This window comes from Neopsephotus bourkii, unplaced genomic scaffold (assembly GCF_033783945.1).
Source record: "Neopsephotus bourkii isolate Nb327-2 ecotype Australia unplaced genomic scaffold, CSIRO-AGI_Nbou_v1 NB_1778, whole genome shotgun sequence".
Classification (NCBI taxonomy): Eukaryota; Metazoa; Chordata; class Aves; order Psittaciformes; family Psittacidae; genus Neopsephotus; species Neopsephotus bourkii.
Genome location: NW_026902252.1, coordinates 1,158,482 through 1,171,438, shown reverse-complemented (window position 1 = coordinate 1,171,438; position 12,957 = coordinate 1,158,482). Strand labels below are relative to the sequence as shown.

The following is a 12,957-nucleotide window of genomic DNA, read 5'->3' as shown; positions in this document are numbered from 1 at the left end:
TGAAGCCTTGCAGAGTTGCCCTTCTGCCCTCCAGCAACTTCTGTAGTGCTTCATGTCAATCAAAACCCTTTCCTGCCTACCTCTGACCAGAAACTGCCGCAGTCCTGGTGCTAACAGCCCATCCTGGCTTGCTCTGCAGGAGAAACACCCAGCCCTTCCCACCATTAGCCCTGCAGAGGGGTAGCATAGCTTGCTGAGCACCCAAGGGTGCTGCGCAGAGGGGTTAAGCCAGCGTGCAATGTAATAACTCATCCAGAACACCTCTCAGCATCAGCGTTTCCATCCTCCCCCAACATTGACTGGAAAATCACCCGTACTGCAAAGAAGAGAGCAGCCCATTGCTCTCTGGAGCTCCCCTTCCCCACACTCTTTACCCACTGCTGAGTCTGCCCACTTCTTTTTACTGTTTTAGTACCATTTGGTGCCTGGTTTTCCCCACAGGACAAGAGGCTTTGGAAAGTGAGAGCTGCCTTGGAGCATGGGACACGCCAGAGTCAAAGCCACCTACTTACGTGACCGGGACAGACCGCAGCTGTGCATTAACATCCTATTTATAATAATAACTTTATAGCGAGTTATGACCTGATTGATGGGCTGTAGACTCCCATTAGCAAACACTGAGTAATTGGCTTTGTAGATGGGGACCAGTCAGCAGGAAATAGTTGCAGGTTGATGTGATTAATCAACCGGTGCTTACATTAATGATACATTAACCCTTTCATTTGTAAATACAGAGCACACTAGAGACATCCTGTGTGACCTAGAAACGTATGGCTGCTGCTTTGGTTGGGTTTAGCCCTTTTTTCAATCAGGGAATGTGTTAACCATCACCTCAGATGTTCTGTTTCCTCCTCTTGATTTCATAGAATGGTTTGGGTTGGAAGGGACCTTAAAGATTCAGTTCCAACCTTTTTAAGCACTTTCAGTTAAAAAGGAAACTTTCTCCAGCTGGTTTGCAACACCCTCACAAACAAAACCCTGGTGACATCGGTCGCACAGATGCTGGGCATGCTTCTAAATAGTTTAATTTCTGCTGGTTCGGAGCGTGGACTGAGAGAAGATCAAAACCTGCCTGAAGGCAGAGCGATCCTCTGTCTGATAACGTGCAGAAACGGGAATGGGTGGTCTTTCCCAGGATCGCAGCGCTGTGGGGTGCAGCACAGAACGTTTAGCCTGAGTTTTCTGCCTGATGGAGGAATTTGTGCTCCGGCTGCCCTCTGCCGACCCGGTTGAGGTGGAGCCCAGACAGCGCAGGCTGTCAGAGAGAAAAACCCCAAACCAGCCACAGCCACCAAACCCCCTTTCCTCAGCACCACCCACACCATGAAACCCCGAATCTTGCCCCCAGAACCGACCCTCTGCTCTCTCCAGGGCAACAGCAGCATCGCTGCACCCCAAACCCAGCCGTGTTCTCACTCCGAGAGACCCAACTCTTGCCACACTTCTCAAAACTCTAAAATGTCCTTTTTTCCTTCCTTCTAAATGTGCATGTTATGGGTTTGGAATGCAGGGCGGAGGAAAGAAACGAGGGGCTTTAAACTCCGGGTTTTATTTAACTGCAAGTAACTAAATCAGTGCCCGCTCTGCGTCACCACAGAGAGAAACGTTTAACTGAAACCCCAAGGAGGCTCAAGAAGAAAGGAGAAAAATCACCCAAGAAACCAAACTGGCCTCGGAAAAGGAGTTTTAAAAAAGAAATGAGTGAATAAACCCTCGGCTCCTCAGTCCCTGAGGCTTTGCCAGGGCTTTTTATGTCCATAATGAGCACAGGGACACTGCATCTGTGCTTCCCGGGGCCAGCCCAGCGAGTCGGGGTCCCGGGTGTGTTTTGGTGATGCAAACCCCAGTCCTGCAGCTCTTTGGGGGTGCAGAGGACACCCGGCACTGGATCCTAGTGGATGCACCCCGTTTGGTGCCCAGGGCTGGACGATGGAGGTTGAACCACAGGGTTTTAGCAGGATGACTCGCTTCGCCAGCGGATGTGGCAGGACTTGCAGAGGAGGTGGTTGTCCAGGGGGTAGCACCCATCCTCCGTCAGCTCTGGTGACAGGGGTGTCCTGCAGCTCTGGGGGGAAGAGGGAAAAGGGAGGACACACGTTAGGGGTCCCGTGCCATGTTGCATCCTATCAAACCCACCAGTGCTTGGACACAAAGCAGCAGACTCCATGAAAACCGGGAAAAGCTGACGTTCTGGCTGAACACATTGTCCTTTTCACCAGATCTGTTTATAATCTCCCCATCACCACCACTTGCAAGATAAACTGATGGCACCTGGGGTGCTGCAGACCCCTCGGCTGTGCTTTACAAAGGCTCAGAGCCAATCCCTTGTGCTTTTGGGGGGGGCACCGTCGGGGCCGTACCTCACAGCAGTAGCAGCTCTCATGGAAGCTGCGTCCCAGGCACTCAATCTTGTAGGTGTCCTTGTCCTCGTGGGGGATGATGGGGCGCTCACAAGCGCTGCAGACCGCAGCGTATTTCCTGATGGGAGCAAACGGGAGCGGCGTGAGCGCTGTGGGGCGATGGGGACAAGCTGAATGTCACCAGCACTGCCATGATCACGTTCCCCAACCTGTAGAAGTCGGCCACGCAGTACACCTCATCCTGCTCGTCCACAGCGAAGCTCTCAGCACCAATGGCCCGGCCGCAGGCAGCACAGGAGAAGCAGTCAGGATGGAAGCCTTTGCCCAGGGCACGGACGATGCGCTCCGTGATCAGCCCCTTGCACTTGGCACATTTCTCCAGTGTGGCCTGGGTTTGGGGGGGGCACACCATGAGATCCCTGCTCCCACTCTCAAGGACTGCATCTCCTGCCACCCCCCCGAGGGTGCTGGTTGTCCCCATGGGAGGACAGGTACCTGGTAGCAGGCGTCGCACATGGGGCGCCCATCCTTCTGGTAGTAGCGCTGCCCAGCCAGGAGCCGGGGGCACGTCCTGCAGGTGAAGCACTCAGCATGGTACTGCTTCCCCATCGCCTCCACCGTGGGCTCCCGCGGCCCCAGTGCCTTGTGGCAGAAGGCGCAGATGTCTTCGGGAGGAAAGGAGAGGGGTTTGGTGCTGCGTGCCTCAGTTTCCCCAACTGAGAAAGCCCTCACAGTGCAGCCCCATCCCCTCCTTACCTCTGGAGCTGTCCCTCTCTGGGTACCCTTTTGCATCCCGCTGCTGCAGCTTGCCAGCTTGCTCCTGGCAGAATTTGGGCGGCCTCAATTCGGCAGGGAGGGCAGAAGGGGCCTGGCGGGGCAGGAAGACAATGGCACATCACACTTATGCCCCTGTATGTGGGGAAACTGAGGCAGTGGTGGGATGCATCCTAACCTGGAGGGTAGCGGGTGCTGCCAGGTCCATTTGCTGCAGCGCCGGAACCAGTGTCTCTGCAGACAAGGGCTGGGGAGCTTCGGAGAGGACAAGGACCGTCGGGGATGAAGGCACGGGGGCTGCTGGGCGGGTTTCTGTGGCAAAAGCCAGATATGGGGGATTTCAGGGGGTCCAAAAATGCCCCATTGCAATAGCTCCCTGACAGCTTTGCAGCACCGCTCACTGCACCGACCTGCCCCAAAAGCAAACGCCACCGCAGCCGAGGGGACAAACAAGGCCGATAAGCACCTGATTGTGAAGAGTAAACACAGCCTGTTCCCAGCAGCCGGATCCATTCGGGGATGGGTGCAGGGATTTGGGGAATAACCCCCTAAAACCCCCCACATCCCCTCCTGCCTGCGCACACATCCCTTAATGCAGAGGAGACACAAAGCATCTCCACACCATCATCCTCCCAGCACCGTTCGCAGCCCCCCGCAGCCACCACTCACCTCCATTGGGCAATGCAGGGGGCCGGGGCAGCGGGGTCCAGGGGTGATGGGTGCCGGGGACCTTGTCCCCATCTGGCCGCAGCTCCCTTTGGGTTTTCTCCTTGGTGGCCTCCTCCCTCCGTGGTGGCACCAGGGTGATGAATACCGATGAAACCATCCTCTTCTCCGCCTTCCCCGGCAGCATCGCCGAAAGCACGGACGGGCCGGACCTGGGCTCGGTTTTAGGGCCAAATGAGAGAGCAGAACCTGTGGGCACACCGGGAGCTCCCCAGGCCCTGCTGCCCTTCAGCCTCAGCCGCCTCCCTCCTCGCCTTCCCGGAAAGGGAGAAGGAGCGAGTGTCCCCGTCCCACGTCACGGCAATAAACAGCCTCGTGCCTGGGAGGACGCAGGGTAAAGGGTCCCGGTGAGGCAGCAGCCAAAATCGCCCATTTTCAGGCCCTTGAGGCCAAGCCTTGCCCGTTTTAATCCCCTTTACTCCCTCTTTTTGCCCCCATTTGGGATTAAGCTCCTGGTGGGCAGCAGAAAAATCTCACTTTTCCTCTTAAAAATAGGGTTGCGATAGGATCTCCTTTTGCAAACCCTTTTTGGGAGTGTTCCCATGTCCCCCGGCTTCCCATTCCCTCCCTGCTTACCCCCATTTCCCTGCTAATGACTTCCAGCTCAGGGCATCCCCCCCTTTAGCTTTACAGATGGGGAAACGGGGGGGCAGTGCTGCACACCACCACATCCCCCCATCACCAGAGAGGCCCCCGAGCATCGCCCAGCAGCACAGGCAGGATGCGCCTGATCCCGATAAACCCCATTCGGGCAGGAAAAGCGCTGTTTATTCAGCTTCCCAACGGGAAAAGCAGCCGGGGCGAAGCTTCCCCTTCCCAAACTGGATGGTTTGGGGGGGCAGGGAGCCCCGAGGCTTTAGCCAGGAGCTGCAGCAGTGAAGATTCATCCCCGTGGTGGATTGTCAGCATGAACAATACCTGTGTGAGGAGCTGCCGGGTCTCATTCCCTGTGCAGGGCGGCTCTGCTGCCCCAAACTCCCTCTCATCGGGGCCAGTGCATCCTTTAGGGGGGGGGGACGGTCCCCCTGCGGTGGGTGCAGGCTTCGGGATGCTCACACCGGTGACCTCAGCCTCTGACTCAAGCAGGGGAAGGGATTAGAAAGGGAACTCGAACCCAGCCCAAGCGGCTTCGCTCCCGCCCTCCCCACCGGCAAAACCCCAACGGGGCTCCAGCCCCGCCGGCCTCAAACCCTGCCCGCGGGAGCCGGCGCTGCTCCTCCTCCAGCGCTGCAGGGGAAAAAGGGGGGGGAACCGGTAATAATGGTGAAACATCCCCCCGAAGTACAAAACCTGATCGCTGGGGCTAATGGGAACCATGTGCTCAGCGCATTCCTCTTTGTGCCGGGGCTCACGGGATCCCGGCGGCCCCATCGCAGCACCCCCGGTTCCCCCCCCCTTTTCCAGGGGCCGTCAGGGTGGTCGAGGCTTGAGGGGTGCAATAATGGGGTGCCCCCCCCACCCCATTTTATATGGGGTTCCTTCCCCTGCTCCTTGCACGTAGCGCTGTCCTGTTTGGGATGGGCCATGTTGGGAAGGGCCTGCCTGGTTTCCCGCAAGCATCGTCCCGAAATCTCCTGGGGTGGGAGCCCAGGTGGGGCCGACAGGGATGGGGCCACTTATGGGGCACCCCAGAATTAGGAGGGGACACGGGAATCCTGCCAAGTGACCCCAACTCTGTCCCCTGCCCTGGGGACCTCTGGGAGAGCCCTTTGAGGACACCCAAAAGAGAAGGGACAGAGCGGGGGGACACAGCCCGGGGTGTCCCCTGCTCCCTTTCACAAGGGGCCCCGCTGTCCCCATGTCCCTTACCCTGGGGCGGCCTTGCAGTCCCCCACAGCCCCATCTCCCACCGGGCCCCCCCATAGCCCCTTATCCCCTGTATGGCGGTGGCCCCACCATGTCCCCCCAGCCTGAGACCCCCAGTCCCCTTCCTGCGGGTGGCTCCGGGTTCCCCTGTCCCATCCCAGACGGCTCTGCAGCCCTTCACCCATTACCTGGGGGGGTCCCTGTCCCCTACCTGGGGGTCCCCAACCCCATACCTGGGCTGTCCCCTACCTGTGGGGGTCCTTATGGGGATGGGGGGGGGGGGTCGCTTGCCCTGCGGTGCCCCCACAGCCCCTGGTTGGGGGTTCCCGTCCCTGTCCCCTACCTGGGATCCGTTGCGGGTCCCTCCGTGCGCTCCGCGGACGCGCCCGGTGCGGCGGGGGCAGCGGGGGGGGGGGGGGGGGGGCAGAGCCGCCCGGCATCACCGCCCCTTCCTCCCTCCTCCTCCTCCTCCTCCTTCCTTCCTTCCTCCTCCCCCCGTCTGCCCCACGGCGAGTGGGGCGCCCGATGCACCCTAGGGGTGTTGGGGGGATCCGGAGCTGTACGGGGCACCCTGGGGTACCCCATAGGTACTTAGAGTGCCCTATAGGACATGGGGTGCCCCATAGCCCCCCCCCGACTGCCCCATGCACCCCAGGGTGCTCCATGGGGCCTCAGGGTACTTCACGGACCCACGGGTGCCTTCTGACTGCCCCCTGCACCCCGAGGTGACCCACAGCCCCTTGGGTGCCCCTGTGTGCCCTGGGGTGACCCCTGCCCCCCTCCCCACTCCCGGTTGTTCCCCCCATTGCCCCAGACCCTCTCAGGTTGCCCCATACAGCACTGGATGCTCCCAACACCCCCATAGTGCCCCATGAACCGCCCCATTACCCCCAGGATGCCCCATGTGCCCCCTCTATCCCCAGGATACCCCATAGATCCCTGTACAGCCCCACATGTCCCGCTGTGCCCCCTTATGCCCCCAGGATGCCCAGTACACTCCCAGAACACCCCCACACCACCTCTGTGCACCCCGCTCTGGCACGGTGGGACCTCAGCTCACTCTGCCCATGGATTTTGCTGGAAAAACCTTTATTTCCCGAGGTTTGCAAGCCCTTGGAGGCCCCTGAACTGCCACAGCAGCCACCAGGGCCGGGGCATCCATCAGCATCCCAGGTCCACAGTGGGACCAGGGAGCCAATCCCCAGCAGTACCACAACTTCATGGGATCCCCCCAAAAACAGGGTATACAGGAGCCCCTGAGCTCCCCCACCCTGTGGGATGGGGTCCAGCACCTTCCAGGAGCCATTTTTCCTTCGTCCCCATGGGGGATCTGTGATGGGGAGGATTTGGGGGGGGTGCAACTGTTCTGGGGGAGCCAGGCAAAGCCACTTTGAGTCTCTGATGCCCAGTTACACCCTGTGTCCATCAGGATGCTTCCTCTGATCCCGATCTTGGCCGCCTATCCGACCGAGAATGCTGGGTGAAATCCTATGGGAGATGGAAGGAGAGAAGCAGAGAAGCCCCTCACCGTGGTCTCCAGGCTGCCGCAGTCCCTCACTGCAGCGTCGTGGCGGTGTCACCACCTCACCTGCCTCCAGCAGGCCTCCAGCATGACACGGGCATGGAGCAGGCACCACAGCTCTCCCAGCAGCGAGATGAGGACGTGGAAGATGTCAACCCAATGCCCAACGGTGAGGAGGAGGATGAAGAGGCCGCCCATCCGCACCAGCACCGTCTGGAACACCGGCTGCCTCCCGCTGCTCTGCTGCGGCTCCTCTGCAAGGACATGGCCACCACAGTGGGACCCTGTCCCTGCCCCACAGCCAGGCACTGACACCTGCTACAGATGCTCACATAGGGACATAACCCCCCAAACCCCCATAACTGGGGACCCGGTCTCCTCCTCACCTTGCATGTAGATGACCAGCAGCGTGTAGCAGATGGTGAGCGGCGTCCAGAAGCGGACGGCCTCCCCGGTGGAGAGGAAATCCCGGTTGATGAGGGCTACGGCAGCCAGGTCCGCCACGGTGAAGGTGATGGCCATTGCCTTGCGCAGCAGGCGCGGGATGCGGTGCCCGGAGCTGAGCAGGAGGATGCAGACGCCGCAGTACTGCGCGGTGCTGTGCAGCTCGTACAGGGTGCAGACGTGCCGCGCCAGGCGCCGCGCGCCGCAGGCCAGCAGCCCCGCCAGCCCCGCCGCCAGCGCCAGGTTGCAGGTGCCGTGGGGAGCCCCCTCCAGCAGGAAGCTGAGGCCGCAGGACACGCCGCAGCCCAGCGAGTACTGGCACAGCAGGTAGAGCTGGGTGCTGGGGGAGCCCTGCGGGACGGGAGGCACCGTCAGCAGAGCAGGGAGGGATGCAGGGCTTCCTCCATGCTGCAGCATCCCTGTGACCCCCCAAGGACTGGTGGCAGCAAGGGGATGCGCAGTTGCAAGGACATGCATCCTCATCCTCCCCACAGATGTTGCAAAGGCAGCGCTTGGCTGCAGTGCAGAGTAGGATGCATGGCTGCAGACACACCGGCATGCAGAGCGATGCATGGATTTCTCCCATCATGCCACCCATCCTCATCCTCCCTGCAGCTGCTGCAGAGCTGCGAGGGGATGCATGGCTGCAAAGCAATGAGTGGTTTTCTCCATGCTGCAGCCCCCTGTAGCCCCGCAGATGTTGCAGGCAGCAAGGGGATGCACGGCTGCAGACATGCATGCATGCAAAGCAGTGCATGGTTTTCTCCATGCCAGCCATCCTCATCCTCTCTGTAGGTGCTGCATGCAGCAGGGATGCACAGTTGCAAAGCAATGAGTGGTTTTCTCTATGCCACAGCCCCCTATAACGCTTCAGGCATTGCATGCAGCAAGGGGACACACGGCTGCAGACATGCACGCATGCAAAGCAATGCATGGTTTTCTCCATGCCAGCCATCCTCATGCTCCCTGCAGAGGCTGCAAAGCAGCAGGAAGATGCCCAGCACCCTCCATGCCCCAGATCCCATACGCCTCATGGGTGCTGCAAGCAGCAGGAGGATGCTTCATTTCGGGCATGCCACAGCCCTCACCCTCTCTGCAGGTGCTGCAAAGCCACACGCAGTCCATGCCCCCTCCCCATCCTCCCCATGCAAACCCACAAGCGAGGCTCAGGTCCGCAGCCCCCCGTTCCCATCTCACCTTGCCGAGGGAGAGCAGGCTGGACACGGCGCGCAGGGAGAACTCCAGCACCACCAGCGCGGCCACGCGGGAGCCCACCAGCGCCAGCAGCCCCGTCAGCCCCAGCACATGCAGTGGCTCCAGCACCCGCCGCTGCGCCCGCATCGCCTCCTTCTGCGCCTGCCCCTCTGGGTCACTGGGGACAGCGAGGGGGACACTGAGCCGGGCGGGACGTCCCCTTCCTCCTCTGCCACCCCAAAAGCGGGGTGACAGCCTCGAGAGCACCCCTGTGCTTTGCAGCAGGGAGAAAAGGGCACAGCCCTTGCCCTGCCACTGCCAGCACGCGTGGGTGCTGCGAGCTGTCCTCCCCACTAGTGGGTCCCAAAGGCGGATCCATCCCCAAACCCCCTTATGGAACAGGGAAGGAGGGGCTGGTGCTTACTTCAGGCACTGGATGTAAAGATAAACCTTCAGGAGGCTGCAGAGCACCGAGACGGCGCAGGCACCCACCAGCCCTGCAGGGAAAAGGCAGCAGGAGGTCACCGGTGTCCCTGAGCCGTACCCAAGCTGTCCCCATGGACCCCCGGGGGCTCTCACCTTGCAGCAGCGCATCCAGCAGCGCCCAGCCCCATGTCAGCCCCGGCAGCCACGACCCCAGGGAAAACATTCCGGATGGAGAGGAGCCACGGCAGAGCCAGGGCCCGGCTCCAAGGTCCAAGGGGTGGAGGCCGGGAGCCTCCCCCTGGCTGGTAAATCATTGCTGGGGCAAGTGAGGGCAGCTGGAGCTCAGCTCCTCCAGCCAGGGCTGCAGCTGCCCCACGGAGGGGAAAATGAGGGTGGAGACAGGGAAGCAGCAATGGGATGGACACAATGGGGTCTGTGGACTGTGAGCATTTTGGTCCCTGGCATCACCATTGTCCTTTCCAGCCCGATGCAGAGCAGCGTTTCAGGTCCCCCTTTGCTCAAGGCTGAGAACACTGGGGCTGTGCAGCCTGGAGAAGAGAAGCTGCATGGAGAGCTCAGAGCAGCTTCCAGTGCCTGAATGGGGCTACAAGGATGCTGGAGAGGGGCTCTTCATCAGGGACTGTAGGGATAGGACAAGGGGTGATGGGTTCAGACTGAAACAGGGGAAGTTCAGGTTGGAGATAAGGCAGAAGCTCTTCCCTGTGAGGGTGCTGAGGCGCTGGCACAGGGTGCCCAGAGAAGCTGTGGCTGCCCCATCCCTGGCAGTGCTCAAGGCCAGGTTGGACACAGGGGCTTGGAGCAAGCTGCTCCAGTGGAAGGGGTCCCTGCCCGTGGCAGGGGTTGGAGCTGGAGGAGCTTTAAGGTCCCTTCCAACCCAAACCATTCTGTGTTTCTATGATTTGCACCACCCCAAAGACCCCAAAACAACGCCAAAAACTAGAAAAACCCCTTTATTGACGGGCGCAGCGGGGCCGGGACCCGTCCTACAGCCCCGGGGGCTGCTGGTGCTGCACCATCTTCCTGAGCTCATCCCAAAAGAAGAGGCTGAGGACGGTGTGCGGGCCGAGGCGGAGGTAGACGGCGCCGATGCCCTTGTACAAGCCCAGCAGCCCCTCTTTGCTGGAGATTTGCAGGATACAATCCAAAAACCCCCGGTAGAGCTTGCCCTGGGGAGAGAGGAGCCCCTGTGGCGCATGGATCCTGGGAAAAGCCGTGTTCCCCCCCATCCCCTTCCCCGCGTGGCCTTACCGTGCCATCCGCATCCACGGGCTGGTTGTAGAGCCGGGTGCTGACCACGTCGAAAGGCGTCATCGTCACCGCCACGGCCACGCCGCTCACCATGCCCCCCGCCAGCACTGCGGCCCAGCTGCCCTCCCCAAACCACTGCGGGAAGCGCCGGGCATCAGCTCCTGCCCCCAGAACCACGGTGGGATCATTGGATCGATGGCTCCCGGATCCCGCGCGGCCCTCACCTGGTGCTCGCAGACCCAGTCCTTGGCGGAGGCGAAGGTGGCGAGCTGCGCGGCTGAGCCCACGGCCACGCGGGGCACGGCGCCCGTCACCCCCCGCCACAGCCCCGCCACCCCGTGCTGCCGGTAGATGCTCTCGAACGCTGCGGAGATGCTCTGGGAAGAGAGGAAATGGGGAGGAATGGGAACAGCGCATCCCTTCCTATAGCAGCCTGCAGTGCCTGAAGGGGATACAGGGATGCGGGAGAGGGGCTCTGCATCAGGGACTGGAGACATAGGACAAGGGGTGATGGGTTCAGAGTGGAACAGGGGAAGTTCAGGTTGGAGATAAGGCAGAAGCTCTTCCCTGTGAGGGTGCTGAGGCGCTGGCACAGGGTGCCCAGAGAAGCTGTGGCTGCCCCATCCCTGGCAGTGCTCAAGGCCAGGCTGGACACAGGGGCTTGGAGCAAGCTGCTCCAGTGGAAGGGGTCCCTGCCCGTGGCAGGGGTTGGAGCTGGATGGGATTTAAGGTCCCTTCCAACCCAAACCATTCCATGTTTCCATGATTCCATCCCACCCTGCCGTGCAAAACCCCCTTGGTGGCACAAAGCCACCGTGGCTCCGTACAGGTGCCAGTGGTCCCGTGGGGTGCCCAGCTCCAGTGTCCCAGCTCCATGTTCCTGTCACTGCCTCCCTGTTCACTGTTATTTATAGCATCCCTACGGGCCAAACAGCAGCTTTCAACACCCAAAATAGCACCGTCCCCACCGGGTCCTGCCGCGTGCGTGGCCACGGTGCCACCAAACCATGGGTGCCCCCCCCAGACCCCACTCCTCACCTCATGATTGTGCTGGTGGCCCACGGCCACTGAGGACAGTGTCTGGGCTTGGAGGTGGGTCTTGACCTGGGAGGGGGACACACAGATGTGGGTCACGACCCCCCCAATCCCCACCGGGACAAACCGTGGGTCCCTCCCCCATCTCAGCAGCTCTCAGGGGTGTTCTGAGCCCCTCGGCAGATGTGGGGTGCCCAGATGTGGGCACCTCCAGACTTCGAACCCCTGTATTCACCCTCCCAGCCCGCAGCAAAGGGACCCTGCGAGCACTCATTGCAGCCCTATCTGAGCTCTGCAACCCTAAAATCCGGGGGGGGGGAACACCCCAATTCCCTTATGAGGGAGTTCTCTGCTCAGATTTCCAGCAGGGGAGGGATTTGGGGTGGGAAGCACGCACAAATCAGACCCTCACTTGGGGGGTGAAGCAGCGCAGGGAGGCAGGGATGCGCCGAGCGCTGCTCAGAGGGCTCTGTGTCCCCAAGCCCCTCAGCTCCTCCCGCAGCGGGGCACAGGCACTCACCAGGTACGCGGGGCTGCCCACGAAGGCTCCCACCGCCCCGGCGATGGCTCCGGCGGCCACGGTACCCCCGGGGTACCGCGTCCAACCGGCGTCCTCAGCGTGCGAGTAGCAATAGAAGCGGACGCCGTTCATCAGCCCCTGGTAGAGCAGGCTGGCGGCCAGGCCCTTCTGCAGCCCCCGCAGCCCATCGGCGCGGCACACGGCCCCCAGCGCCCGCAGCACGCCCCGGTACGGCCGCGGGTAGGTACCGGGGGGCTGCAGCTCGCCCTGGAGCTGCAGCCGCGTCTTGACCACCTCCAGCGGGTTGGTGAGGACGCAGGCCAAGCACCCGGCCGCGGCGCCCAGCACCAGGTCGGTGGCTGGAGGCACCCCCCCAGCTGGGGAACCCCCGGAGACGCGGGGTCTGCCCTGGGGGGGGTAAGGGAATTCATGCAGGGAAGCGGAGGGGACCCCAGGGAAGGGGGCGAGGGCGCCGGCACCCGCCGCCATGCAGCACCTGCCCGCGGGGATGGCCCCAGGCTCCACCTTCCCCCCCCACTGCAGGGAAGCACCGAGGGGAGCGAGCGCCGCCTCCTGCGAACCAGCCCCCCCCCCCCCCAACCGGAGCCACCCCCAATTTGGGGTAGGGAAATGGGGCAAAGGTCACCCCCCCTCCTCCCCCCCCCCCGGACCGCTGCCAAATCCCAAATCCCGGCCGGGCGTCCTCGTCTCACGTGACCCGGCGATTCCCGACAGGGAATAAAAAAGGGCTCTTTCTGCGGAAAAACGGGGGGGGGGGGGGGGGGTTCGGCTCCCCCCGGTGCGGGCTCAGCGGCGGCCGAGCCGCGGCGCTGGTTCGGGGGTTGCGGGGGGGGGGGAGGGGGGGGGCTCTCACCCTCCTC

At 61.8% G+C, this 12,957-nt stretch overlaps 3 protein-coding genes across 7 annotated transcripts; all 3 read right to left on the bottom strand.

The window, feature by feature from the left end:
* Positions 1 to 1,891: 1,891 nt before the first annotated feature.
* On the bottom strand, positions 1,892 to 4,812 carry FBLIM1 (filamin binding LIM protein 1). Of its 3 annotated transcripts, XM_061379602.1 has the most exons (8): positions 4,779 to 4,812; positions 3,804 to 4,012; positions 3,313 to 3,446; positions 3,117 to 3,228; positions 2,856 to 3,025; positions 2,570 to 2,748; positions 2,361 to 2,478; positions 1,892 to 2,065 (listed from the first exon to the last, which is right to left on the bottom strand). In XM_061379602.1, exons 1-8 carry the CDS (start codon positions 4,802 to 4,804, stop codon positions 1,952 to 1,954), a joined length of 1,062 nt encoding a protein of 353 aa, XP_061235586.1. In that variant the 5' UTR covers positions 4,805 to 4,812; the 3' UTR covers positions 1,892 to 1,951. The 3 variants fall into 3 exon arrangements, with proteins under 3 accessions (XP_061235586.1, XP_061235587.1, XP_061235588.1); XM_061379603.1 differs by lacking the exon at positions 4,779 to 4,812 and having other exon boundaries at positions 3,804 to 4,229; XM_061379604.1 differs by lacking the exons at positions 3,117 to 3,228; positions 3,313 to 3,446.
* A 1,924-nt stretch (positions 4,813 to 6,736) lies between these two features.
* Positions 6,737 to 10,075, bottom strand: TMEM82 (transmembrane protein 82). 2 transcript variants are annotated; one of them, XM_061379484.1, is made up of 6 exons: positions 9,406 to 10,075; positions 9,251 to 9,323; positions 8,830 to 9,004; positions 7,575 to 7,983; positions 7,255 to 7,442; positions 6,737 to 7,154 (listed from the first exon to the last, which is right to left on the bottom strand). In XM_061379484.1, the coding sequence occupies exons 1-6, from the start codon at positions 9,473 to 9,475 to the stop codon at positions 7,092 to 7,094; spliced, it is 978 nt and encodes a 325-aa protein (XP_061235468.1). In that variant the 5' UTR covers positions 9,476 to 10,075; the 3' UTR covers positions 6,737 to 7,091. The 2 variants fall into 2 exon arrangements, with proteins under 2 accessions (XP_061235468.1, XP_061235469.1); XM_061379485.1 differs by lacking the exon at positions 8,830 to 9,004.
* Positions 10,076 to 10,207: 132 nt separating this feature from the next.
* SLC25A34 (solute carrier family 25 member 34) lies at positions 10,208 to 12,606 on the bottom strand. 2 transcript variants are annotated; one of them, XM_061379482.1, is made up of 5 exons: positions 12,077 to 12,606; positions 11,560 to 11,625; positions 10,746 to 10,898; positions 10,522 to 10,656; positions 10,208 to 10,457 (listed from the first exon to the last, which is right to left on the bottom strand). In XM_061379482.1, the coding sequence occupies exons 1-5, from the start codon at positions 12,563 to 12,565 to the stop codon at positions 10,257 to 10,259; spliced, it is 1,044 nt and encodes a 347-aa protein (XP_061235466.1). In that variant the 5' UTR covers positions 12,566 to 12,606; the 3' UTR covers positions 10,208 to 10,256. The 2 variants fall into 2 exon arrangements, with proteins under 2 accessions (XP_061235466.1, XP_061235467.1); XM_061379483.1 differs by having other exon boundaries at positions 10,208 to 10,439.
* Between the last annotated feature and the right edge of the window lie 351 nt (positions 12,607 to 12,957).

Excerpts from the sequence above, each read along its gene's own strand:
- FBLIM1 (XM_061379602.1), bottom strand. The coding sequence starts at position 4,804 with ATGAGACCCGGCAGCTCCTCACACAG. Across the intron at positions 3,026-3,116 it reads AGAGAGGGACAGCTCCAGAG|ACATCTGCGCCTTCTGCCAC; the intron begins GTAAGGAGGGGA and ends TTCCTCCCGAAG. Across the intron at positions 2,479-2,569 it reads TGCGTGGCCGACTTCTACAG|GAAATACGCTGCGGTCTGCA; the intron begins GTTGGGGAACGT and ends TGCTCCCATCAG.
- TMEM82 (XM_061379484.1), bottom strand. The coding sequence starts at position 9,475 with ATGTTTTCCCTGGGGTCGTGGCTGCCGGGGCTGACATGGGGCTGGGCG. Across the intron at positions 9,005-9,250 it reads CTTTACATCCAGTGCCTGAA|TGACCCAGAGGGGCAGGCGC; the intron begins GTAAGCACCAGC and ends CGCTGTCCCCAG. Across the intron at positions 7,155-7,254 it reads TGGAGGCCTGCTGGAGGCAG|GATTTCACCCAGCATTCTCG; the intron begins GTGAGGTGGTGA and ends CATCTCCCATAG.
- SLC25A34 (XM_061379482.1), bottom strand. The coding sequence starts at position 12,565 with ATGGCGGCGGGTGCCGGCGCCCTCGCCCCCTTCCCTGGGGTCCCCTCC. Across the intron at positions 11,626-12,076 it reads TGGGCAGCCCCGCGTACCTG|GTCAAGACCCACCTCCAAGC; the intron begins GTGAGTGCCTGT and ends TCCCCCTCCCAG. Across the intron at positions 10,899-11,559 it reads GCCACCAGCACAATCATGAG|AGCATCTCCGCAGCGTTCGA; the intron begins GTGAGGAGTGGG and ends CTCTCTTCCCAG.